Here is a 25553-nt window from a genome sequence, read left to right on the forward strand (position 1 = left end):
CTTTCAGTCTCTAAGATACTCGCCGCTCGCACACGGAAAAATAAGTTGAGCGGCATGCCGAGAGTAGAATTTGAGGCGCAAATGATGAGAAATTTTCCTTTTTATGAGAAATTTTCCTTTTTGCTTTGAGGAACAAGCGGTCTGGAAAAGCGAGGGTTGCATCAATCTGCATACATCAGCGAATGTAACCACGAGCTTGCCGCAATAAAGCCATTCATCCTCTCTTTGTCAAGACGCTCTGTCAACTCACCGTTCTCCGGCCTGGCAAGAATGTAAAATTATTACATTATTCATTCTATTTATTATGGTGTCGATTGAACCGCGATGGAGCCACTTTGTGTTTTTCATCTCGCGCACACTGAGACACTCTCACATATGCTAATTCCAAGAAACACTTCAACGGTTATTCTTCCCCTGATAGATTTATGCAGTCAATTCAAACACAGTGGGAATTAGTGAAGCCCCTGCAGCAAAGCAGTTCAAAACTTGGCAAAAATGAATCCAAGATATAAAATTCCACTTCGCGACTCCAGAACCTTCGGACTTGGTTTCGAGCTTCGGAAGAGCCACAGAGAGAGAGCAGAAAGAGGCAAAATGACGGACAATCGAATGCGAAAGAGACAAAGCAGTTGCAGCGGTGATAAGAGAGGTGATTACTATGCCGCCTGAAGATATGCGGCATACGGTAGGCAATGGAGCAGCTTCTCTTGGATGAAAATTGCAGATATGTCTGGAATGTACAGTGGAATGTACACTGGCAAATTTGCATGAGGGCAAATTGCCCCAGCAGTTAAAGTCATCCCAGGTCATCCTTTGCTGTGTTTTGCATAGGAAGCACGTTAGCCCCAAGAGAATCTCATTGTGAATGAGACTGTCCTGTGCAAAATCTTTGTTACAAAAAAAAAATAAAAAATAAATCATAACATGATAGGCGGCGGCTGATTGAACACTCGAAATTGAGGTGTGAATGTGAGCGCAGATGGTTATTCGTCTCTGTGTGCCCTGCGATTGGCTGGCAACCGGTTCAAGGGTGCCCCCCGCCACAATGGAGCAGCTTCTCTTGGATGAAAACTGCAGATATGTCTGGAATGTACAATGGCAAATTTGCATGAGGGCAATTGCCCCAGCAGTTAAAGTCATTCCAGGTCATCCTTTGCTGTGTTTTGCATAGGAAGCACGTTAGCCCCAAGAGAATGTCATTGTGAATGAGACTGACGTGTGCAAAATCTTTGTTCCAAAAAAAATAAAAAATAAATCAGAACATGATAGGTGGCGGCTGATTGAACACTCGAAATTGAGGTGTGAATGTGAGCGCAGATGGTTATTCGTCTCTGTGTGCCCTGCGATTGGCTGGCAACCGGTTCAAGGGTGCCCCCCGCCTACTACCCAAAAACGGCTGGCATAGGCTCCGGCACGCCCGCGACCCTTGTGAAGATAAATGGAAATTAGAAAATGGATGAATGGAGGATGAAATAAAGTATCATTGCCCTTTTATTTTTTGTTTTTGTCAATGTTCCCAAGCATACAGTGTTCTGCAGGGGGGTAATTGTTTAATTTTATTGACAAATGACACTTTTTATCGCTGTGGCAGACATTTGGGGATGGGGGCATGAAATATTTTCTTATTCCGTCATTGTGAATGAGACTGACGTGTGCAAAATCTTTGTTCCAAAAAAAATAAAAAATAAATCAGAACATGATAGGTGGCGGCTGATTGAACACTCGAAATTGAGGTGTGAGTGTGAGCGCAGATGGTTATTTGTCTCTGTGTGGCCCTGCGATTGGCTGGCAACTGGTTCAGGGTGCCCCCCGCCTACTACCCAAAGACGGCTGGGATAGGCTCCGGCACGCCCGCGACCCTTGTGAAGATAAATGGAAATTAGAAAATGGATGAATGGATGGATGAAATAAAGTATCATTGCCCTTTTTTTTTTGTTTGTTTTTGTCAATGTTCACAATGTTTTGTCAATGGGGGTAGTTGTTTAATTTTATTGACAAATGACACTTTTTATCTCTGTGGCAGATATTTGGGGATGGGGGCATGAAATATTTTCTTATTCCTGGTCATAGCAGAAGATAATTGAGAAGCTCCGCCCTCAAGGTAGTTTGAAACTATGCTCCCGGCAGCCTGAAATGTAGTGCGCTCTGAGATTTTTTTTTTTTTCGTTTCTATTCATCGGTGCCAATATTTTCCTGGCCCGTCATGTTTCTCACATTCTGCCGAGGCTTTCTTTCGGGTTGAAGCATGGACGTCAGGCAGGTTCGGGGCATGTTTGTGGCCCCGCAGTGTTCAATGAAGCCTGCTAAAGAGTCGGTCGGCAACGGCGCGGGAGTGAAAGGGGCGGGCGTGTTTGATAACATGAGTTTTCTGTCAATAAACGAATAACTATTACATCTCTGATACCAAAACATGCAAAACAGCCTGTTATTCGCATCCACGCTGCATAGTGTGCTCCCATTGCCAGAAAATTCTCTCAGACTCTCGCATTCCCCCTCCTTCTCTCCCTCTTCTGCTTTCGCACAGTAAGTGTGAGGTGCAGGGAAATACCATCCTTGATCCCACACTGGACTAAGTTTTGATCGGCCATATTACATCTACTCTTAAGTTTACAGGTTTAGTCGTCCAAGCCCAGTTGGTCTACCGTTTTCTCATCTGCACTGCGACTGCCCTGGCAAGCGTTTTGACCAGATTGGAAAATCTGGCCAGGCATCCACGGTAATGTTGTCTCACCACAATGCGGTATTGCCCACGGTGGCCCGGAACTGGACCGCCGCTGCCGTCAGGACCTTAGTGTCAGTGCAGCCGCGGAACACATTGTGCTTGAGGGGCCCCTCTCCAGATTCCAGTTCATCCGTGACTCTGTTGGTGGAACGGTCAGGCGTCCCGTTACGTTTGTCCACTTTGCGTCCGCTTTTATTTCATATGTGAGTTATGCTGCAGTTGGAAGTCTCTGAATGTGCTCGGTATGTTTATTTTTGATAGCTTGCTTCCAGCTGAAGCTTCCCCACGCCGCAGTCAACCAGCATCCAAACGAGGCAGACACGGAGAGAATAACAAAACGTGAACTCAAATCTTTTTCGTTTCATACAATTCGCCATCCAGCCCACCGTGTATTGTTTTTTTTTTTTTTTTTTTGTCCCATCCTTCCTTCCTCTTCTCACATTCTTTTTCACTCCTCACCAAGTCACCTCTCCCTCATCCATCCATCCATCCTCCCCTCCCTCGCCCTTCTATCTACAGTAGTTGCCTTGGTAACAATACAAAGAGATTTTCTCCACAGCGCTGTCACCGTGGAAACGGTTGGCTTTCCTCCAGGCGTTTTTTTTTTTTTTTTTTTTGGGGACGTGCACCGCCTTTCGGTCCACTCCAGCCTGCTGCTGGTGGCCGCTGTGCGGTCAAGGCCGTGGATGCCACTCTTAAGTACAACTGCTTCAGAAAAGATGCAGACACTCCACCGTGATTGGTCCATAGTTGTCGGAGAGTATCTTAACTTAAAATGCTCCATTGCTTTGTTTCAAGCCTTTGTCTGCAGCGGTTATCAAAGAATCAACTGGCATGCTTTGATCAATTGTTTTCTTTTGCTGTTTCACCCTGCGCAAACCAATTGAAAATCACTGATGCAACTTAAGGGGAAAAAAAAAACACAGCTTGGAGTCAAAACTGCGCGTCGACTATTATTTTTCATCTTCCCACGCTTACTGGTGATTTTTGATCTGCGCTAGTAAAAGGAGACCATTTTAAGTCCCATTTTTCCATCTCAGTTGATGGTTTAAAACATCCCGTCACACGTAAACTCTTGAAATTGTCATTTTAAATTGACATCGGTAAACACTTTGGGAAAATGTAAATTCTTTCAAATAACATGTCACATCAACATAAGAAAAAAGAAATATATACAGTATATAATGCCAGAAAATATTGATTGGTGTCAAAGTCAAGGCCCGGGGGCCAGTTCTGGCCTGCCACACCATTTTATATGGCCCGCGAAAGCAAATCAAGCATTTCAAGTTCCATGATGCTTGCTGAACTCTGAACCAAAATTTCAAATTGTCATATGTAATCCGCAATAGCAGTCATTAGTCTTGCCTTCTGATTTTAAAACGAGTTATTCATCAATTTGTTGTAATAAGTGGAGGGGATTAAACATTTATATGTTTTCCCAAAATTCATAACGGCCCTCCAAGGGAAACCGTAACTACAATGTGGCTCGCGACAAAAACAAGTTTGACACCCCTCATCTTGATGATGATTTGGAAATTTAAAAAAAAAAAAAAGGGGTCTGAGACCCCATCAAGAGCTCTCGTAATTGCTTGCCACACCCTTGCTGGTGCAACACTGATACTGGGGAGAGATCACAGCGGCAACATGGGATGTGACATTTTCACTGATGATGACAGCGTGTGAAATCCACTCCAGCAGTGGGATTGCATTTTGCATTTTGGCAGGATTTTATGGGAGCAAAGGCCAAAATTGGGCACCAATCCATTGTTTACACACGTAAAATTCTAGTTTTGGCTCCAGTATTGGGTGATCTTTGCTTCATAGGAACATCTCGGTTCGAAAACAAAATATCAGCAAGAAGAGATGCCATTATTCTGGAATATGCATTTTTTTCTTCAGAAACATAAGCATTCATACAAAAAAAAAATTATATTCATAGCCGATGCTGTTCCACTCCAGTCCCGTAGGTGGTGCTACTTTTTTATCTTTTTCTTTGGCTTAGTAAATATAATTCAGTCGCTTCAGTGTAATACTGCACAATCTGTGAAACACGCATGACCAAATAGAGACAAGATCACCGTCTTGCCTCTTCATGTTGGAACAAAATGGAAGGATGGGTTTAAAATAAATCAGCTGGAGGATTTAAGTGAGCATTCCCCCCCCCCCCCATTTCTTGGTGACAGCGAGAATGCCTAATTTCACCAAGATAATGTGTTTTTGCTCCTGTTTGTGTCCATTTTTTGACAACGCAAGAGTCCAAAGTCACACTGACTTTTCAACCGTGAAATACTTCCTCTTCCCCTAGGAATGTTTTCTCTCTTCATCAAGTGACCTTTTCCACTGATTTGCCTTGTTACTCAGCAGCAGGTGGTCGACTGTTGACCGGCCACAGCTGATGAAGGCCATGTTATTTGGATCAAGAGGCAGCGCTGACTGTAATATTTGTCAACGTCCCATTGTTCCTTTCCTGATATTTTGCTTTTCGCTATGTTAGGTTGAACGCGGTCAGTTAGCACGTTTGTTCCAGTGCGTCGATGTCGTCTCGATCCCTTGTGACAGTGAACACAACTGACGTCTCATAGTTATCAATTCATTCTATTATTTTGACAGCTGGTGTATGAGTGTTTACGTTCAGCGTAGTGTAGCGTGTGTGTGTGTGTGTGTGCGCGTGTGTGCGGTCCTTTTTAAAATTAGTTTGGCCCGTTAGTGATCCGTTTCCTGTTCGAGAGGACGAAGGGAGACCTGCTGATGAACCATCTGGCATCCAGGTGGATCTCAGCCTTAGTTTCCCCGTTTGCATGTGTGTATTTATCCGTCTGTGTCTCCCACTCTTATTAAGTTCGTCTTCACTCTTGCCCCCGAGGCAGCTTTCCGACCCCTGAAGGCAACACACTTGACTCCCCTCATACAGATGACCCTGTTCAGCGGGAAGTAAGAAATCTCTCTTTTGTCATTGGCCATCACTCGTCTCCCAGCACGGGTCCCCAACCTCTGGGCCGTGGCCACAGAGAAAGCAGCTCATATATGTCCATTTTTAGCGTGGTCTGGCAAATCCACAGAGATTTTTTTCGGGGGGGGGGGGGTTGTGGCACTTGGATTTGGGCATGGCTGTCCTCACTGTGCAGAGGTGCAGGGTTCGATTCCGGCTCCGGCTTTCCTGTGTGGAGTATGCATGTTCTCCCTGTGCCTGTGTGGGTTTTCTCCGGGTATTCCAATTTCCTCCCACATTCCATAAACATGCACGACAGGTTAAATTGTCCCTTGGTGTGATTGTGAGTGCGGATGGTTGTTCATCTCTGTGTGCCCTGCGATTGGCTGGCAACCGGTTCAGGGTGTCCCCCGCCGACAGCCGGGATAGGCTCCAGCACGCCCCGCGACCCTTGTGAGGATAAGTGGGTCGGAAAATGGATGGATGGATTTGGGCGTCACTTTGGCCTGCCGTCACCGTCGGACGAGAGGCGAGGTGCAACTAGCTAGCTGCCAGTTAATGGCAGGATGTTTCTTAGTGTTATCCGGCCATCCATTATTACTATCTATCTATCTTATTTATTTAATGCTGCTTGTTCTCAACAGTGTCAGAGCTGACAGTGACTGAGGGGTGTGGAACACCATGGACTGACCATCAAAGAATCATCGTTTTAGTATTAAAATGTCAATACAGTGTCAGAAAACTGAGCATTCTTCTGCTTAAATATTAGATTTTGCACATGACCTTTTCCCACTCTAGAAAATGTTTCATTCACTTTTTTTTATCCCTTTTAACTCTGAGAGCCTTCTTTGTCCGCGCCTTTTTTTTTTCCTTGTCTAATTTGAAATCAGCAAATTCCTCTTTCAGCAATTGCCTGATTTTCAGTGACTGATGTTTTTAAAAAGAAAAAAAAAAGTTTCATTTTATGCCATTCATTATAGTACAGTTAACTTACTCTTATTCTGTAGACTACTTGACTCAAATTGCTATTCTCATCTTTTATCCATTCGTGTGCAAGTCCCATTTCAGTATTAAATAATTGCTTTGCGCAAGATTTGGGATCCAAAACAGCAATGCAGGCTGTAACACAAACGAGCAGAACTTGCAAATAAAACGAAATTGCTCTGTGGAATAAATAAAACTGCGATCCAAACAGGACGAGGAATGAGACCGTATATTCCGACTGTTAGAACAAAGCGCTCCTTTGGATGTGCGGTTCAAACAAACTGTGGTACGAGACGACAAAGTGTGTCCCCGCGTCACTGTGAAGGTTTCCCCTCTTGGCTGTACATCACTTTTCCTTCACAGATAAGAAGCGTCTGACTCCTCCTCGTCTGGAGCTACTACGGAAATGGTTCATTTTTGCAAATCCTGATATGGGGGCCCTGGGCCATGAAAATATCACGTGGTGTGTGTGTGTGTGTGTGTGTGTGTGTGTGTGTGTGTGTGTGTGTGTGTGTGTGTGTGTGTGTGTGTGTGTGTGAGAAGTCGGGTGCCATCTCACTTTAAAATTCATGTGTGGCGCTGTAAAATGTAATTCCTCAGCAGTCATGGAAATATTTTGCTATTTTACGATTACAGAATGAAATGATTAACTCGGAGGAGGAGGGGCATGACACACACACACACACACACACACACACACACACACACACACTGAGACATTTTGAGGGGAGGTTGTGCCGGTGTAGATGACGAAACGAGAGGACCACTCCATAATCCAGAATTTTTTGGGGAGGTCGAACAGATCTTGATTTCAGTCCTGTGTATTATTTCCTCATTGCCAAAAGTACTGGCAATGTGCGTAAATAGCATCAATGCACAATGTGCAAATGCATGTGTCCACTGTGACGCTTTTCTTGGCCCTGAAGGTACAATTGGAGTACAGTTAAGATAGCTTTTAGTATTTTCTTCCTCTCTCTCTCCTTTTTTTTTAATACCTTGCATGGTTCACTTCAAGGTAAGAGTAAAACAATTTATAACCAAAACAGTGGCTGCGATTGAGCGTGGCGGGGATGTTCTCGGTTAGGTTCAAAGATAGTTCAACTCTCGCTGGCTATTGGATTTGCTCGCATGGCGCAAAGCAACACGGGAAAACGTGAGAGAGAGGACCTGCACTTCAAATACTGTATTGGAACACTTCCAATGTCGTGTTCAATGTTTTGCTCTGTCGTGTCCAATTTAGCAGGGCTTTGCGCAATATTTTTGTCAACGGCTGTACCTGAATTAAATACAGCAAGATTTGCGAATATAATGATAGATTCACTTCAAGATATTCTACTGAACATTATGTAATTACTTTGAGGAAGAGGACCGTGACAATGCAGAAAATTGGAAGGATCTAAAAGGGGAGTCCACGCACGCGAACTGACAATCAGGCCTAATCCGCCCCTCCCTGTCGTTTTCCGCTGCGAGTCAGAACTCCTTCAAAACATGTTCGATATTTCTGATCAAAGCGAATCCTCGTGTAATCAACACCAAGGTTGGCAGAGACACGAACTTGGGGATTGCGACATGAAACGGAATGAGAGCCAATTAGGAATCGCACCGTTGCCTCGCGCAGACAGAGCCGCAACTGGTTGTGTCGAGTGTTCGTGTAGATCCAGTTACCGACCAATTTGATTCTTATGAGGGCCAAAGGCTGAATTTTAATTAATTACTTTGGTTACTTTCAAATGTCAAATAAGATGTACATAAATACATTTGTATATGTGATGGGCAGTGTTAGTGTGATGCAGTGCAGTTCGTCTCCACTTCAGCAAAAACAACAACCATGCAAAATGAACACGGTTTGTTTTCCTGATTCGGCTCTATTTCTGTGAAAGAGATAAATCTCGTGCGACATAAGTGCAGTCCGCTCAGACCAGGTGTTAGTAATTTTGCAGACAAGCGCATGCCGGCAAATCTGAGAGAGGGAGGGCTTCGCTGCTGTGCGAGTGGTCACGGCCAAATTTAATCATGGCCAATCAAAACTGCTGCGCTCACTGTCTTTGAATGCAGCGTGCTAGTCGCGCGTTAGATTCTCGACATGGCCAAGTGCAGATCTGCATCGTGAATTGGGCAGTTGGAGACCCCTACCCGGTCGTTCATGTCTCTGGTGAAGTTGTAAAGTCAAAGGAACAAAAAAAAGGCAAATAGAAATCATTTTTGCAGAAGTCATCTTTTTATTGCCACGTAAGAAAGTCGGATATAGAACAATAATAATATATTGTTGGATGACAAATCAACAACAAAAAGATCCCCCCCCCACCCCTGTAAAAAGGAAAACAAACAAAAAAAAAAAGTTCATTCTTAGCAACACTATGGTAATATATTTTGTGACTAAACATCTGCTATGTCTTTTTGTAACAATAGTCGAGTTGTACCAAAATACATCTTTCTCATAACTTCATTTCACAGAATTCAAAGTCAGTAAATGGTAAGAGGACAACAGGGCATCACGGTGCATATTCCAAGCTACTGTGCAAACAATAGCGGGAGATGGGCTTCTACCATAGAAAATATGCTCGACTAGCCACGTGGAAATGCAGTTTCAGGGCCATTTGTATTCATATACACATATGCATAAATACCACAAACCGGTCTGGACATAAAAAAAATATATATATCAAATTGAATCTTGTATATCTTTGTTTCGAGTACACGGTGAGCACGCAAAATGAGCTAATCAGTTCGTTCTTGGGGAAAAAAAAAAAAAAGATTAGCTTGCTAGTGGATCGTAATCGTCCCACAAATAGCTTATCGATTCTGCTGCAGTCAGGGGAAATCCCTCGACTCTGGAAAAGGCAGGGGGGTCAATAACTGGTGTTTTTTTTGGGGGGGGGCAGCTCTGTTACTGCATATACTCACAGAAATTAAATGTAGCATTTTTGTTCGCTGACAATCCGTATTAAGAACATCGCAGGAGCAACCCCCCCCCGCCAAAATCTTTTTTTTTTTGTCGTGCTAAAGCTAAAAGTGAAAACGATTCACATACTGTACAGACGGATGCGATACAAACCTGTAAACATTGTTGACAACTCGCCCCGCCCCCCTCCATCTGATGTTATGGGGCTGGGGGAGGATTTAATTTTTGATCATAAAATAAGATCTGCTTACTAACATTGTTTGAGCCCTTAGGAGTCACCACTGTCCAGACTTTATAATTTGCTTTCTATCATAAAACTGCTGCTGTTTTTTTTTTGTTTTTTAAATGGGTGATTATGTGAGTGGGAGTGAGGAACGGGGGTACCTCTTCACTAGGAAATTAATATATACAGACTACAAACAAGTTAAATTACAAAGGAATAAGAAAAAAAAACGACACTATGAGAATAGTGAAACTATTTTGAGAATAAACCAAAACCTACAATAAATATGAAAACGTTGCTATTCTGAAGTGTCTCATTTTTATCATAAAAACGCTTTGAATTCAGATTTGAATTCTGTGAGAGCAAATCCAATTATCGTGAATTACAATAAATTATGAAATGATAATATGAGGAAAAAAAAAAGAATATCAAAAAAAAATTTTGAGATTCTATGAGAGGAAATAATCACAGTCAACACTCACTTCATAATGTTACAACAATAAAGCATAATTATTTGAAAAAATAAGACGATTTTCATGACGTTTACTATTCACTTGGATCATTTTTGCTACGTTTTTGTGTTCAGCGTGGTCCTTATACTCCTTTTTTCCCCCCCTTTTTTTTTTTAAATCGCGTCTACGATTGATGGTGCTGCATTGGTGCACCTCACGCATGTCAACAGTCATGTCCGATTCCCAAAATTCCTTCTGGAGCCGAGTGTCTTTGCACCTCCAGCAATATCAATTATTCAACGCTTCCTCCCTATGGAGAGTTGACACCGTGTCCCTTTTTCAGTCTTGTGTTGCCATTGTGGAGTTGCAGCACGGCCTCTTGTCAGTATGAAGGTTTTGGTGGTTCAAGATCACAATGAGAGCTCCGAACCCCCAAACAAACAAAGTTTCCCTTTCTGCTGGGTGAATTGAAGATCCGTAGTGTGGATGTTTCGCACCGTGGGTTTTCTCCTGCTCCACACAATAACAAAGCTCGTTTCAGCGTGACGTGTCTGATGGGAATTGTGTTTTGTGTATTTTAATATCGCTCTTCAAGCAAGAACAAAGTTGGATCGCAAAGCATTTTTTTTTTCTGTAATCTCTGAATAAATCCTGCCCCAACACCGAGTGACACGGCCAAACGCAACTCAACTGAACAAATCGAGAAATATATGCAGTCGCATGCAGTTTGTTTGTTCTTTGTCTCATCATGATAGACAGTGATGGTGAATACCGACTACTCCTGGTGAGCAGATTGCGTCGTAAACCTGTCTTTTTATGATTTTTTTTTTTTTGTCTGACCGACTGCCTGATTGGAGAATTTCCAAAATGACTTCCCGCTGAACCTTTTCATCTGTAGCCATGTGACCCTCTCAATTGTGACCTGTCGGCGCAACCAATTCCAGCTGTCGTTTTCTTTTTTTTTTTCTTCTCATAGTAAGAGATGTATTATTTTATTTATTTATGTTTCAATCACTTGTTTCCACCGCTCTACCCGCTTCACTCATATTCAAGTGGCCGCTTCTGCCAAACTGGATGAGCTTTCACGGTGAAGCAACGGAAGTTGGCAAGCGGATTCATATTTCCACATTTCTGGCGAGCCGGATTAGGTTTGGTTGAGATCACATCAAAAACAAACATTGGCCTTCTGTTATGTTATTTCTCACAAAATCTTGAAGAGAAAATCTGAGACGGTACAGAAAATGTGATTAAAATGACTTCTGTTAGTCAAAGGTAGGAGAATGCCAGCTGTAAAAATCTCATGTGGATTTTGTAAACTGTTACACAAAAGTTTGGGCTCGTGCTAATTTTGACATTTGAGTTTTCTGCTTTTGTGCGCATGTGTGATAAATATCCAAACTTGTCATGTATCATAGTAAACCATGCACGACCAGCACATCTATAATTTTAAAAAAATAGTGTTGTTTAACTGTCGTCCCTCGGAATGCTCGGAAAAAAAAAAAGTGTTATAGTTGAAGCGTTTTGATTATGGGGTCGAGATGATATTGGTGGATGTTGAAAGCAAATAGGGCTCTATCATTCCAAAAAAAAAATGCAAATGGCTGAGAGAGGCACTCAAATGATCTGACCTAATTTTTTTTTCCAGTCATGGGTTTTATTTTTGTGTTTGGGTCAAATAACCCAGATAGGATCCCCTGAATCTCCCCAAGTAGGATGGAAGGTTTTATGTGGAGTACAAGTGATGAAATCAAACTGGGTTTCCTCAATCATTCCACAAAAAAAAAAAATTAAAAAGAACCCCCAACTATTTCCTGACTAATTATCTTGACTCTTTGTCTCGCTAAAGTATGGAGTTAGAGATATTTTATTTTGAAAGGGAGGGTTATAGTATCTCTTGAAATCGTTCAGAGAATAGATACTGCAAAATTATGTCCAGTCCGAGTTTAGTGAAGGCCCCATTCTGACCACTTCGAATAAACTTGGTACTTCATTCCACTTGAGATTTAATTCAATATGTAACAAAGATATACAGATCACATAAGCAAACAAACGAAACAAAGCAGTAAAGGAGTTCTAAAAGCCAAGTGACTGACATTTCTACAGTATGCTCGCTGTTGGCCCCGGTCTTATACCTTCATGTGTTTGTGAATCCTTGTATGTGCACTTGAGTGTGATTATGGAAGAAAGATGCTGCAGCAGCATCCAGATGACTGCTTTGACTGTCCCACCTCTGGGCTAGCCGTCCACATGCAGATGAGGGCTGAATGGCAACCTACTCCTTGATCCCAACATGATCCGAGCTGGAGCTTTGTTTGAGAAGGGTGACCTTCAGCTGCGAAGCTTACGAAGAGGCTTCTAAACGGCCTCAATACAAAACCTGCTCTGAATACAGTCCAAAGCCCAGAGCCCTTTCTCATGTCAGTTCTGAACCTGTCGAGAGATTCTCGTGGCGAGACACTGGAATGTTGTTGAATTCAACCGTGTTTGTGTAACAGACACTGTGACACTCGTAACGTGGCAACGGTCCGAGTGTCGTCATCGGATCCCTTGTATTGCTTCCTTGGCAGGATTCCGTTTCCTGTGCAAGGCTTGTTTAGCTGTAAGATACAACTTGAAAGATACGCTTCATTGTTACTGTTACGGTTGCCGATGTCACCAACTTAACCACTAACGTTTGACAGACATCAGCCGTCCATTCAGTGATCTCAGGAATGGACTCTTTATATGGGAAAAAGTGACCGACCGGACTTGATGTCACTATCGCATCACAAACGTGTAGAAATCTTTTACCAGTGCCAACAACCTTTAGCTTCATGACACAAACAAACAGACCCGCAGCTCTTGGCCGACTCTGGTGACGGTGTCTCTTCTCGGAAATTACTTTCACATGCATTCTTTACACTTGATCCTCATATCCTTGCTCACACAGTCACTTCTGTCTTGCTGTTGGTCACAAAGTAGGGCTGTGTGGGAAGGAAATGTTGGCTGTGGCTGTGGCCTCTGGAACCGTGAAGCTGGTTGGGCTCCAGCACCGTACACTGAGGCCTCTTGTGCCCGTAGGTCTTCCTTCGGCCCACTGTCTCTGTCCCATCCCAGCCCCTTAACCCCATACCCACTGTATGCCCAGACGAGATGGTATTAGAACTGTACGCCAACGGTCGACCCATCGTTGCAAAGCTGGATCCGATGGGGGTCTCGGCGACCCTGGATATTCCGAGGGATGTGCCCCCTGGCATAGTACCCCCCATGTGTGCCAAGGAGGTAGTCCCCAGTCCTAGAGGCTTGCTACTGTGGCTGTGAAGGTGAGTGAGGGCACTGTGGGAGCCGTGGGCGACGTGGCCGTGGTTGCTCTTAGGTTTCTGGCCATTTGGCTTTAACGACGTGACTCCAATGCTGCGTCGGTCTGTTGGGAGGGTTGACACGGAGGAGATTCTGGGCATCTCGGTAACATAGGTTGCCACTGGCTCTGGGGTCAGTGGCCCCAATGAGGTCATCGGAGTCATAGAAGTCATCGGGGCAAGGGAGGTCATGGGCGTCATTGCAGTCATGGGTGTCATCGATGTCATAGCAGTCATGGAGGACATATGGTTCATGGAGTGGGAAGCCATGGGGTTCGAAGCAATCTGGTTGGTGGTCATCGATGACATGCTGGCCATGGAAGGTCGGGAATTGCCCATGGGTTGGAGCGGAAGACCGCCTTTTGTCGGTAGCTCCACCATCAGCCTGCGCTTGTTGTACAGATCACCGTTGTATTTGGCGGCTGTCAGGAGATGGAGACAAAACAATCGGACAAATTAGGGATACTCTCCTACTCCATCAAAAGTTGAAAAGTTATTTTTTTTTATTGTATGAATTTTAATTCAGTTAACTGTACACAGCACAAAACAGTTTGTAAAATCATCATTCATTCGCGGTACCGTATATCCTAATTAGTCGCTAATACAGCTTGCTGCCATGTTTACTGAACCAGTCACTAGTTAACCTTCACATCTGTAAACTAGACTACACACACACACACACACACTGCTACGCCAAATGGAATACAGCAGCCGTCAATCCTGAAAGAATGAAGCCATATTGCTTCTACCCAATAGTATGAAGTAAGTCTCCCAAGTGAGAATGAGATTCCACTTCTGATGTGAAAGATGCGGCGCTGGATGGTCTTTTGATGGCAACGAAATACACGTTGGAGAACGAGTGGATCAGGAGGTGCCGCAGACGCGGTTGCTCATTGGCGAGCAACATACACAGGGGCAATCCTCAAATTAATTTGCGCTGCTTTGTGTGCATGATCAAAAGTGTGCTGTTTTGGTCTGCTGTCTCAGCGGCTTAATTTCCCAGTGCTGGCATACTCCCCTTGCATTTTAGAGAGAATGCCCCACAAGCATCAGCAGGGCTTAGAGTGGAAGCACAGATCCTCCCTCGGGCAGATCAGCTGAGCTTCCACCTTCTGGCTTGTTAAAAATGCTCGGCACGGCGTTGGTTTTTAATGTCACCTGTATGGCGTGTCCCATTTCTAACTGTAAAGCACTCCTCATCCCGGAAGGTCTCTGTACATATGCATCTTCCTTATGTATGCTCTTTGCGGAAGGTGTGGAATAACATGCCAGTGTGCACCTTGTTTGTTGTTTCAGATCGAGCCCTTGAAGATTTTTGCAATGCATTATGGCTTTGTTTTTCTTTGTGTCCTCCTCGTTGTCAAATGTCTTTCTGTTTTCCGGCTACTGAGTATACACATAATACATCTTGTCGACCCCATCGTGGACTTACCATATTGCCATAAAAGTTAAATATAGTTCCTGTATATTTTTCCAAACCAAACAAATGACTACCAGTCTAGCCACACACAAATTCAAGGCCCTAGCCAAGATTTGAACACAGCACGCTTGACCGTTAAACAGACAGGCTTCGAGGTTTCAATAAAATAAATGAATTTTATGATCGTCCCAACATTTTTTTAATACATATTTCGGGGTGAAGAACAATGCACAATGAGATATTTTTGCGCAGATAAGAAAATATCATCACACGGCACAGGAAGCGTTGCTCTCATTTACCACCGTCTTGCCAAAAATGTTCGCTATAATTATGACTTGACTATTCTTTACAGTATTCGCAATGGACTCATAACTAGCGCATTCTGACTTAGGGTTAAATTGCTACCATAGGAAGGGTGTGGCAACCAGGTGGCTATTACATTTGAGTTTATTTCCACGTAAAAGCTGCATCTGCGCAATTTCACTTTTGCTAACAATACAAGAGAGGGCATTTTCGCTCTTAATTTTTGCCAGTAAATAATGCACGAGTCTTACTGAGAACAATCGTGTGAACGCAGGAGGCGGGCAGGTACCAAGTAGAAGTCATAAAGTTTTTGGTGCCGATCCAAATGAGGATTAAGTCTGTCTCGGTATTATGAAGTTCCATTTACAGCTCTTGCTTTCATGCTCCACGTTTACTCCTCTCTTTCGGTCACCGTTGCTGAGCTAGTGTGTCTTATCAGTATGAAATGTTTTCTATCGTATCCACGTTCACAGTGCAGTCATTACTCTTCCGCCCTTGTTGCCTCTGTACCCTTGGAGATAAAGTTAACCCACTCGGCGAGTTTTCACGACTACTGCAGCTATAAATCGACTTTATCACGGTGAGAGTGGAGGAGAGACAAGCGAGCGGTCCTGTGAAGCGATGGAGAGGTTAGCGGGTGAGAATCGGGAAATGGGGGGGGGGGGCAGTGTCTCACTCTCACCCACTGAGACGCTGCTCGAATGGCTGCCCGCAGGGGGATCAAACTTGCTCAGACGACAGGTGAATCAATTGGGCGGCAGTCAGCGCAACGGTGCACACATCCAGGGGTGTACATGATAGGAAACAGAATATGTCGCCGTTCCGCACAGCGGGTACAACATGCCTCTGTCCATAAAAGGTCGGTGTCGTGCTGAGACTCAAACAATATGCATTAGGGAGGGGCAAAAAAAAAAAGATGAATAACCCCACTGTTGACATCAGCGTCGATAATTTGAAAAATGACAGCTGCAAGCAGTGATAAACGGTTATTCGCACCCTCTCTTTCATGGCCAATTCCCCAAAATGATCATCCAACTCAGATGCCATGCAAGGCCAAATGGAGAAAACATTTGGCAATGTTGCGCCATCCATTTGTAAAGGATACCTGCTTCGGATTGGCACTCGTTTTGGATGAGCTGTGGAATGAGCCTGAATGGCCGATTTCCTGTTCGGTTCTCAGCATGGATCCTGTTTACGCGTCCTGTCACGATAGAATTGCACATCAAATTTTTTTTTTTTTGTCAAACTGGCTGTTTTTCTGAGCTGACTTTCCAATCGGTATGAGTGCACCGCTGCAAAACATTGTATCCTTATTAAAACTGAAGAAAGTAAAGAAATATAGGTCAACTTACGACAAAAAAAACTTTAAAGACATGTTCCCCACTGGCATCGCACCGCACACCCTCGTGCAGCCTGCCTCACTATTTCAGAAGGCCTTCTTCCTAGACTCTGTCTTGAACATGTGCAGTTGACCTGTTTTTTATTTTCTTTTTTTTTGGGGGGGGGGATTTTTGTTCGGATTTCACTCTTCACGTTCGAAATAAATATTTTGAATTTGCTGACTGGCACTACAAGTTATCCAATAAGTTCACAAGGTGTCATCTGGTTTGCAATGTAACCCATCGTCGCCATAGTCTCTCACTAGATCCCCTTTAAAAACAAATGGAGAAAAAAAATAACCCATGTCTGTCAATCACCGAGCATGGCTTTTCCATGCTGATATCTTCTCGTGCTGCTGCATAAACTAGTTCATTGCGCACCATTTGTAACCTCGAGGACATCCTGTAATATTTTGTTTTGTTTTTGTCTGTCGGAATTGTTTCCCCTCATGAAGTCATGTGTGTGTTAATTGTCATCCTGTCAAGAACCCTCTGAGATCCTGCCTTTTGAATATCGGACTTGGGCCATTGAACAGCTATGGCTTTCTTGTTGTCGAGTAATTAGCCCCACAGGAAGCATTAGTGGACATTATATCTGGAGAGAGGAAAAAAGAAAAAAAAAGACTTATTTGTGACACGATGTTAATCCTGTTTTGATTAGTAAAACGCCAAGGAGAGTTGTAGTGCATCCGGAATAAACAAATGCTCAGACTTTTAATTACAGCCGCTTTGCTCTCTGGATAATGTTAAAAAAAAAAAAAAAAAAATTAAAATCTGACATTGCACCACGAGTCGGTGTGTAAGGCTTGATGGGCTTGAAGGCGGCCGCTCGAGCGGATGCATCAAGATTTGAAAGTACATAATTGGTGATTAGTACTTGCAGGGGGCACCTTACTCCATCAAGCCAGCTACCTTTTGTAGTTCAGTGTGTGTGTGTGTGTGTGTGTGTGTGTGTGTGTGTGTGTGTGTGTGTGTGTGTGTGCGCGTGCGCGCGCGCGCGCGCGCGCGCCTGTGCCTGTGTGTTTTTTACCAAGCCTGATGCTGTTCAGGATTCAATGAAGCAGCCTTATAGAGATACAAAGGGGGAGGAAGTGAGATGACTATTGATTGACAAGAGTGCTGCTGATCAGCTGTACAACTGGCAAAATGGCAGAAACAATTAAAGAAAAAGGGGATGATTTGGGGTGTTTTGCTGCTGTGATCTTAGAAATTGATGCTTTTCTTTCGGAGAGAACAAGCATTGACAATACCAGAGGTAAATAAGACTCCGTCATTTTGCTCAAGATATGCTCAACCAGTGACATCTCATAACCCCACCCCCTTTCTCCCAGCCCGTTCCGCCGAGTGTATCCAGATTCACTTTGCCAAATAGAATCAGCTTCCCGGTTTCTCCACAGGAACCTCTTTTGAATTCCACCTGTCAAGCGCAACTCTGTCAAACAATTGTAACTCAGGTGATGGTAGACAGGCATCGCGCTGCCATTGCAGGCGTAGAAACAGATATGAACCACTATAAAGAAGCAAGGCTGGAGATTAGCTGCCTGATGATTCTTCAAGCGGTGATACGGATCATGATGGATTGAAGGGCGGGCACAGCGGTGGATTGGAGATGGTGGGGGTAACGGAAAAGGGTGGGGGAGAAGAGAGAGAGAGAGAGAGAGAGATAAAAGCAGGGGAAGAAAGATTAGGGAAGAGAAGAATCGAGGGGAGAGGGTGCGATGCAGATGATAAAGCTAATATACTGAAAAGGAGACGAAGGAATGGTGGGTGGTAAAGGGCAGTTGGGAAAGGTGAGAGGAAATGAAAGTTACAAGGAGAGAGTAATAATGCAGTGGGAGGGGCTCGAGCTTGCAGGACTGTTTGACTGCGAGGCTGCCCGGCAGGTGTTCTTGTCAAATGTGAATAGCAGACTGTATGTGGTGTTGTAAAGCAAAACGCGCATATCAAAATCATAATGTATACTCAACTTTATCAATAGAGCGCTGGGGGAAAAAAAAAAAAAAAAACAACCACCACCGCATACAAAGTGCTGCACATGGAGTAAAAATCTGACTTGCAAAAACAAACGCAGGTGAAATGCAGAGTCGAAAGCCAAAGCTAAATTTTGCTAACTCCAACCAGTTCCAGCAGTGTCAGATAATACATTGTACGACATCATTATTTCTAATGAAACAACGGCTCAGGCTTCTTAATGCGATTTAAAGCCATTGCCTCACTTTCAAGATAAGTGAGTGATTAGAATAAGAATAAGGCTGAAAAGCGGTCAAACCAGGTGAGGGGATGAGAGTGGGAGAAAAGGTGAGAGAGAGCGAGACGGAGCAGTCGGTGGAAGGTGGAGAAAGTCAGGAAAAGGACAGACAAATGGCGGAGAGAAGATCTGAATGTCAAAATGGATAAAAGATCTGCTTGACGGCATATGAAAACTTGGATCTGATTTACGTCAGGTTGCAGTCAAACTTTTGCTGTCTGAATGAATCCCCATCAGTGGAAGGTTTCGACTGGACTTCAGTCTCACATCTTCCAAATATTTGCTTACTTGTTGATCACTATTTATTTTTTATTTTAAGAGTGACGCTGTGTATGAGCTGAATAAAGTGTTGTTGCGCCAAGTAGCATCAAAAAACTTTCAAACAAAGGCAAACCAATAACGTGCCGGGCAAACAGAATTCGAATCCGCTACCAATTGGTATGCTAGCGCTGTGAATTTGGTGGCGCGTGTGAAGCTGTCACACAGCTTGATAAACAGCCTCTTTCTGTCTTACAGCGTGTCAGCTTTGGTGCCACAATCAATAACATCTGTCATAATCTGTGCGCGAATCTGCTACATCTTGTTCACGTTGTTCCCGCTCGCCCACCCCTGGCCATCGAGGTCAGGGTCCCGAAACGTATCGGAATCTTGATTGAAATGATAACGCGGGCCTTTTTTTTTTTTTTTTTCAAAGACAACATCTGCCCGTTCTATCAAAGATTGCCAACCGGGAATTCAGTATGACAGATGATGATCCCCAAGCAAACAACATCTTGGAGGACCGTTAACACTACAGCGACAATGTTGCCTGATAAAACCGTGACAAAACAAACCTTTGGAATGATAAGAAGGAAAAAAAAGGTGTTACAGTGATTGGCACTCACCCACAGCCTTCAAGGAGGCATATTTGTTGAAATCCTTGTTTTGCTGCTGCATGTGTAGTTGCCGTAGCTGCTGTTGCTGCTGTTGCTGTTGCTGTTGCTGTTGCTGCTGTTGCTGTTGCTGTTGCTGTTGTTGTTGTTGCTGTTGCTGTTGCTGTTGCTGCTGCTGTTGCTGCTGCTGCTGATGTTCATAGACATGAGCCAACTGGCTGAGGGCGGGATACGGGTGCTGTTGGACCACGTTTGACACAGGCCCCACGTTGTTGATCTGAGCACCCTCTGTGGACAAGGACACAATAATAAACATTAGCTTAGCATTCGCTTGGTACGACAGTTGAGTGCACAGCAAATGTGATTTCTTGGTCATTTGCCACAAATACATTGACAGCAGAGTGGAAATTGAATTTCCCCTCGTCACTCAACTTCGAAACGGTCCGTAACGCTTGAAATTGTGTTGAGCACGTGTCAAACTCAAGGCCCGGGGGCCAGATCTGGCCCGCCACATCATTTTAGGTGGCCCGCGAAAGCACATCAAACATGTCAACTTCCATGATGCGTGCTAAAATCTCAACCAAAATTTTAAATTCGCATATGTAATAAATAAAAGATAAGCATTTTCTAGTGACCAAACCCCATCATTACAGTAACTTAAACAATAGTTGAAAAAACCATTATTATTGATTTTTTTTATGTGGTTTCAGTCATTACGGCCCTCCAAGGGAAACGGTAACCAAAATGTGGCCAGATGGCAAAAATGAGTTTGACACCCCTGGTGTAGAGTCTTAAATCTCAACCTAGCTTGCGTGTTTTTTGTCAGAATAGCAAGGAACCATCGCATTCGAGTAATTGCCGGAATAAGTTTCCACTGCGCATGCAAATACAATTGTGCTTGGCCATGGCTTACCTCTTTCAAGCGTGCTAGGAGAAGGAAAGTGTACATAATTTAAGCTGAACACAAGCCATACCCGACACTAATTTATAAGTGGACACAAGCACAGAAAAAGATTGTTTGCACTGTATTTATTCCCCTGGGTTTTTTTTGTTTTGTTTTGTTTTTTTGTCTGACAGCATGCAAGCCAACAATATTGATCGTCTCCGCCTTTTTCATCTGTCGTTCAAGACGACGCATTGTTGAGCCGTGAGAAAAGATCTCCAAAACACGCGCACACACACACATTCGCCCACAATATGTTGTGAGTTTCTGTTCATTATGGGAATGAAAATTCAAGCTTTGATTTTTTTTTTTTTTTTTTTTTCTGGATGTGATTAAATATTGACACGCAGACTTATCTTAAGAACGTGTGCCAATTTGGGGTGTTTTTGGGCAGGTGGGACGGGGAACGAAGTTCAAAGCCCTTCTTTTGAAGCATTTAATTGAATTTGTCATACGTTAACATTGACTGCAGCCTTGTTTGGGGTCAAGCAACTCCTTAACTTTTCACAGGAGCCCAAATGGGCAGCAGTGGCGAAACCTTTTTCTTTGCACATTATGGATTTTATGGAGCTGAAGTGCCCCTTACTAAAATTCCATATCCGACCAGAGCCCCAGTGCATCTCCTTGCTTAGCCTTATTTTCAGGCTCTCCACCATCAGCTGATTTGAATCTTTGAAGGTCAAGGCAATGGCAGCAAAGAATTTCAAAGCCTTTCAAAACTCAATGTAAATCAGACTTGAAAATGGAAAGCGGTGTGATGACCGGTAGGTTTGCATCGTTACAGACTAACAAATTGAAGATTTTGTTGTTGTTTTTTTTATCTTTTACGCCACATTTTCAAGATCCATGTGACAACTGCGTGTTTATTCTTTTTTAATCAAAAAAATTACTACATGTAGATACAGTAAATACCACTTGCATCCTACAATATATTTTAGTAAAAATCCAGAATCTACTCTAACCAGCAATCTGGTCAAACAGTTGAACTATCTATAATTTTGTTTTAATTTATTTTTTATTTTTTAAATAAATGCCACCTTTGTTATCATTTCCTTAATAAGCAATGCCATTTCGATTTAAATAAATCCCAGATACCGGACAGAACAATGTAATACACACACACACACACATACAGTATATAGTAGATATATATATAAAATATTTTAAAAAAATTTCTTTAGCCATTAAGTACAAAAGTCACGCAGAGCTCTGTTTTTCCATGTTAACAATGCCCTGGAAACAAGAGTAAAATGGCAAAAACATGAGCGCTGATATCATCATCATCATCTCAGTCTAGTAGCGCAAGCTCGCTTTGAACCGAAATGTTGGTGGGTGCCTTGTGGCAGTGGACTAATTTGCATCAGGTCCAGAGCGTTGGCTTGCTCTGGACCTGATTAAGCAGGTCACAGAGTTCAGAGCAGTCCGGATAGCCTTATACATACCATGAATAATCAGCATGTCACAGCGAGCAGCCTAATAATCTCGTATTTTATTAGGAGCCATGTTATCTCACAGTGCCTATTTTTGTTCTCTGACCTTTTTGCTTTTTATTGTGTTGTGGACAAATTGCAATTACACAGCAGCACAAACGAAAGAGCTCCACCGTGTAAGAAACACAAATATGTTGAGCAAAAACATAACGAAGTCAGCCTCCTATGGCGCATGAAATAGAATACATGGTTAATTTGCTTGAAAAATGCTCGCGTGTTCCAACTGATCATTTGGATTTGTGTCGTTTGCTTCCACTTTATTATTGTGTGAGCTCTACCTACTCTATTAGGCTAACAAAGGCGGTGCACAGAAAACCCAAATAAAATACAAAAGTAAGGCAAATTCAGGAGTACGTCACACATTGAGAGCAATTTCAACCATGTTTAATAGCTTCGGAGTCCAACAAAATGTCTTATTATCTTATTCATATCATCCAAAAACTTTGACAGCAAAGAGTTTTAAAAAGTAACATTTTACAATTCTTAGAAAATATGTTGTTCCCTTTACTTTGTAAAAGTATGGCTTGAGGGGTTGGAAGAGGAAAGACTTATTAACTGAACCACACAGGCTGCCGACACAATTTATTTCCGCAAAAGCTTGTAGGGGACTGGCTCGTATTAAATGGTGGGGAAGGTGAATTTGTCAGTGATGGATAAAATTCAGCATACTGGTCTGAATTTGGATTACTGTGTTACCTTTCAATTGACCAAAATTAGTATTGCGATGCTCATCAAACATCAGTGCTTCGGCTTTATTTTCTTTTCACGGTGCTTGGTGCTATTTACTGTCTTCGTTATTCATTTATTGTTTGTTTGTTGTTGTACGAATTATTTTTGCTCCATGTACAGCACTTTGTATACAGCGGTAGTTGTTTTAAAGTGCTCGATAAATAGAGTTGAGTTGGGTCGTTCAAAGCAAGCATATCCTCTTGTGATCAATATTCATTCGAATCATTTGTTCCTGAGTCCAAACCGAAACAGTCACCATCATAAAAGCTCGAAGTATCATTTCTACATAATTAATTTCCAAACTTGCTTGAGCAGTAGTTAACCAGTATCGCATCATACATTCACACATCCAATTTCAATACCACTTAACGCTTTTTAGTGTTGCAGCTGCGCTGCAGTCTATGCCAGCCGATTTTCCATGAACTCGTGGCATGTAAAAAATTGAAACGTCACACACACCGCTTCATGCTCTCATTTAAAAATTAATTAATTAATAGTACATTTATACGGCAGCTAACATGTCAGCTAGAATGTAGCTAGCTCGTAGCTAGCATGCACTGCACTCAGCACTCGTAATCGTTAGCAGCACCAAAGGTTTCATGACACGTGTCTCAGAAAGCCCAAATTAGTTTCCAGAAAAGTTTTAACGTCAATGGAAACAAAACGAGTATGAACCAAACAAAATAGAACCAGTTGAAGAACACACACATTTTCATTTCTGCTCAGTCAGCCACACAGTTTATTGGCGATCATCTTCAACTACTGTGGGGGAAAAGTACAGTACGTGGCTTTCATCTTAACTTCCTGTAGATATTCAACTGTCGTTCTTTTCGGAAAAAAAAACAACCCACAATAAGCCAAAGAAAAGGCAGAAATAATCCTTTGATACATGCTGAAAGGAGGTGTGCTGACAGCTCGTGGGATGGCAGTTTCAACTCCCAAAAATTGTTTCGGTCAGCAGTATTAAGTGAAGACTTTGAGGGAAACTGAGAATAAGAATATTCACCGGAAGTTACTTGATGTGAGCGGACTGCACTAAGGTTCCAATAGCATAGTGGTTAAAAAGTGAGATACACAAGGCTTATCTGTCGCGTGAATCAACTTCATAGGAGGGCTTCATTGTAAGTGTTTGATTTTTGGGGGTACATATATATATATATATATATATATATGCCGGACGAAGATCTACTCTCGCTCTCAAGTGGATGACACTGTCTGAAACACTAAGTCAAAGGCAAACACGAGGAAGAGCAGTATTGAGTTTCGTTGGTGGCACGGATTAGCATTAGCGATAACCACTACAAATGAAATTGTCCATGGGTTGGTAATGTGGGGGTGGTGGTGTTTGGCAATGTGGTCAAATGCAAATAGCTGTACAATTAGTGACAATTGTAAAAATTGCGATGAAATGCGGACTCTACAAGTGTAAACGTTTCTATTGTCTTTACAAACGCTCGCTTAATTTCAACACTCGGGTCTCCGCTTTGGCAAATGGAAGCTGTTTGCCTGCCTCATTCAATCCCTTTGCGGCACATCTGGTCATCATGGTGATTAAATCTCGACTCGTAACTGGCCCAGCGGTACATGGGGCAGGACAGTCACTCGCATCACAGAGTACAGCCCCTCCAAAACAGGCTGAGTGAAAAATGTGCTGTATTCAACATTCGTGGGGTATTTGACCCCCCCGCCCCCCCCCCAAAAAAAAGCCCATCCATTTAATAAGTTACATAATGGTGACAACTGGGCCTCACAACTCCTTAATTCTACTAATATACAATAATTACATTTTTCCATCTGACTATATTTCTTTTGTGTGTCCTGGAACAGATTGCATTTGACCTTTGTGGTTCTACTATGTTCTGTTGAAGAAATGAATAGACTTGCATTCCTTCAACGTTTGTGTTGCGTCTATAGAAGGAATATAAAGGAAATGACATTCACAAATTGGTGCAGAGACGTCAAGAGAAAGCACATGCACCGTATAGAGTAGACTATATGTAGGAGGGCTCCTGCCTCATACTTGGCCTGTCTCCATTGCTACTGGCGGTACAGTGTAATTCCTCCGTTTATTTTTTTATTTTTTTTTTTTATCCTGAACTGAAAAATTGCAAGCAGCTGACTCATCTATTATTCCCTCTCTTTCTGCACTCGGCAAATGCATAAACCCTCTTCTTTTCCTCATCTGCAAAACTGCTTCTCTGTCATTACTCGAGCCTCTTCATCTCTCGGCTCCGCTCTTTTGTCATGGCAACAATATTTTTTTTTCCGCGTGTAGTAGTTCGCATTGTCGTGCAGTCACCCACGCCCACATATCAACAGGCAGAGAGGCAGGCAGGCAGGCAGGCTGGCCCGGACTGTGCTGAGAAATTCATTGTTATGCAACCTATGTTCGTTAGGTTGCCAGTTAGTCCGTTCATCCCCCCTCCAGCTCGGCTTTACATACTTGCATGTTACCTCTTAGCCTATTGTAGCTTAAATTCTGCCAAGTTTTGTCAGGCATTGTCCAAAAAAAAAAGTTGAACTGAGAAGCCGCTCTTGTTTTCGTCGAGAAGCAATTTTACGAGTCATCTCACTGAGCAGAATATTTTGAGGGTGAATAGATGTTGACACAAAAGTCTG

The 25553-nt window shown here is 43.0% G+C and overlaps 2 protein-coding genes across 2 annotated transcripts in view; one reads left to right on the forward strand and one right to left on the reverse strand.

The window, feature by feature from the left end:
* The window catches only part of cpped1 (calcineurin-like phosphoesterase domain containing 1), a 110215-nt gene that overhangs the window by 38310 nt on the left and 46352 nt on the right, over positions 1-25553 (forward strand). The window lies entirely within an intron of this gene.
* Positions 10846-25553, reverse strand: part of shisa9a (shisa family member 9a) — a 36904-nt gene continuing 22196 nt past the window's right edge. Inside the window, exons 3-4 of the mRNA XM_019863588.1 lie at positions 19785-20060; positions 10846-13972 (exon numbers count right to left, since the gene is read on the reverse strand). Coding sequence (XP_019719147.1) covers positions 13134-13972; positions 19785-20060 — 1115 coding nt within the window. The 3' untranslated portion in view covers positions 10846-13133. The remainder of the gene's footprint in view (positions 13973-19784; positions 20061-25553) is intronic.

This window comes from Hippocampus comes, unplaced genomic scaffold (genome assembly GCF_001891065.2).
Source record: "Hippocampus comes isolate QL1 unplaced genomic scaffold, H_comes_QL1_v1.1 scaffold91, whole genome shotgun sequence".
Classification (NCBI taxonomy): domain Eukaryota; kingdom Metazoa; phylum Chordata; class Actinopteri; order Syngnathiformes; family Syngnathidae; genus Hippocampus; species Hippocampus comes.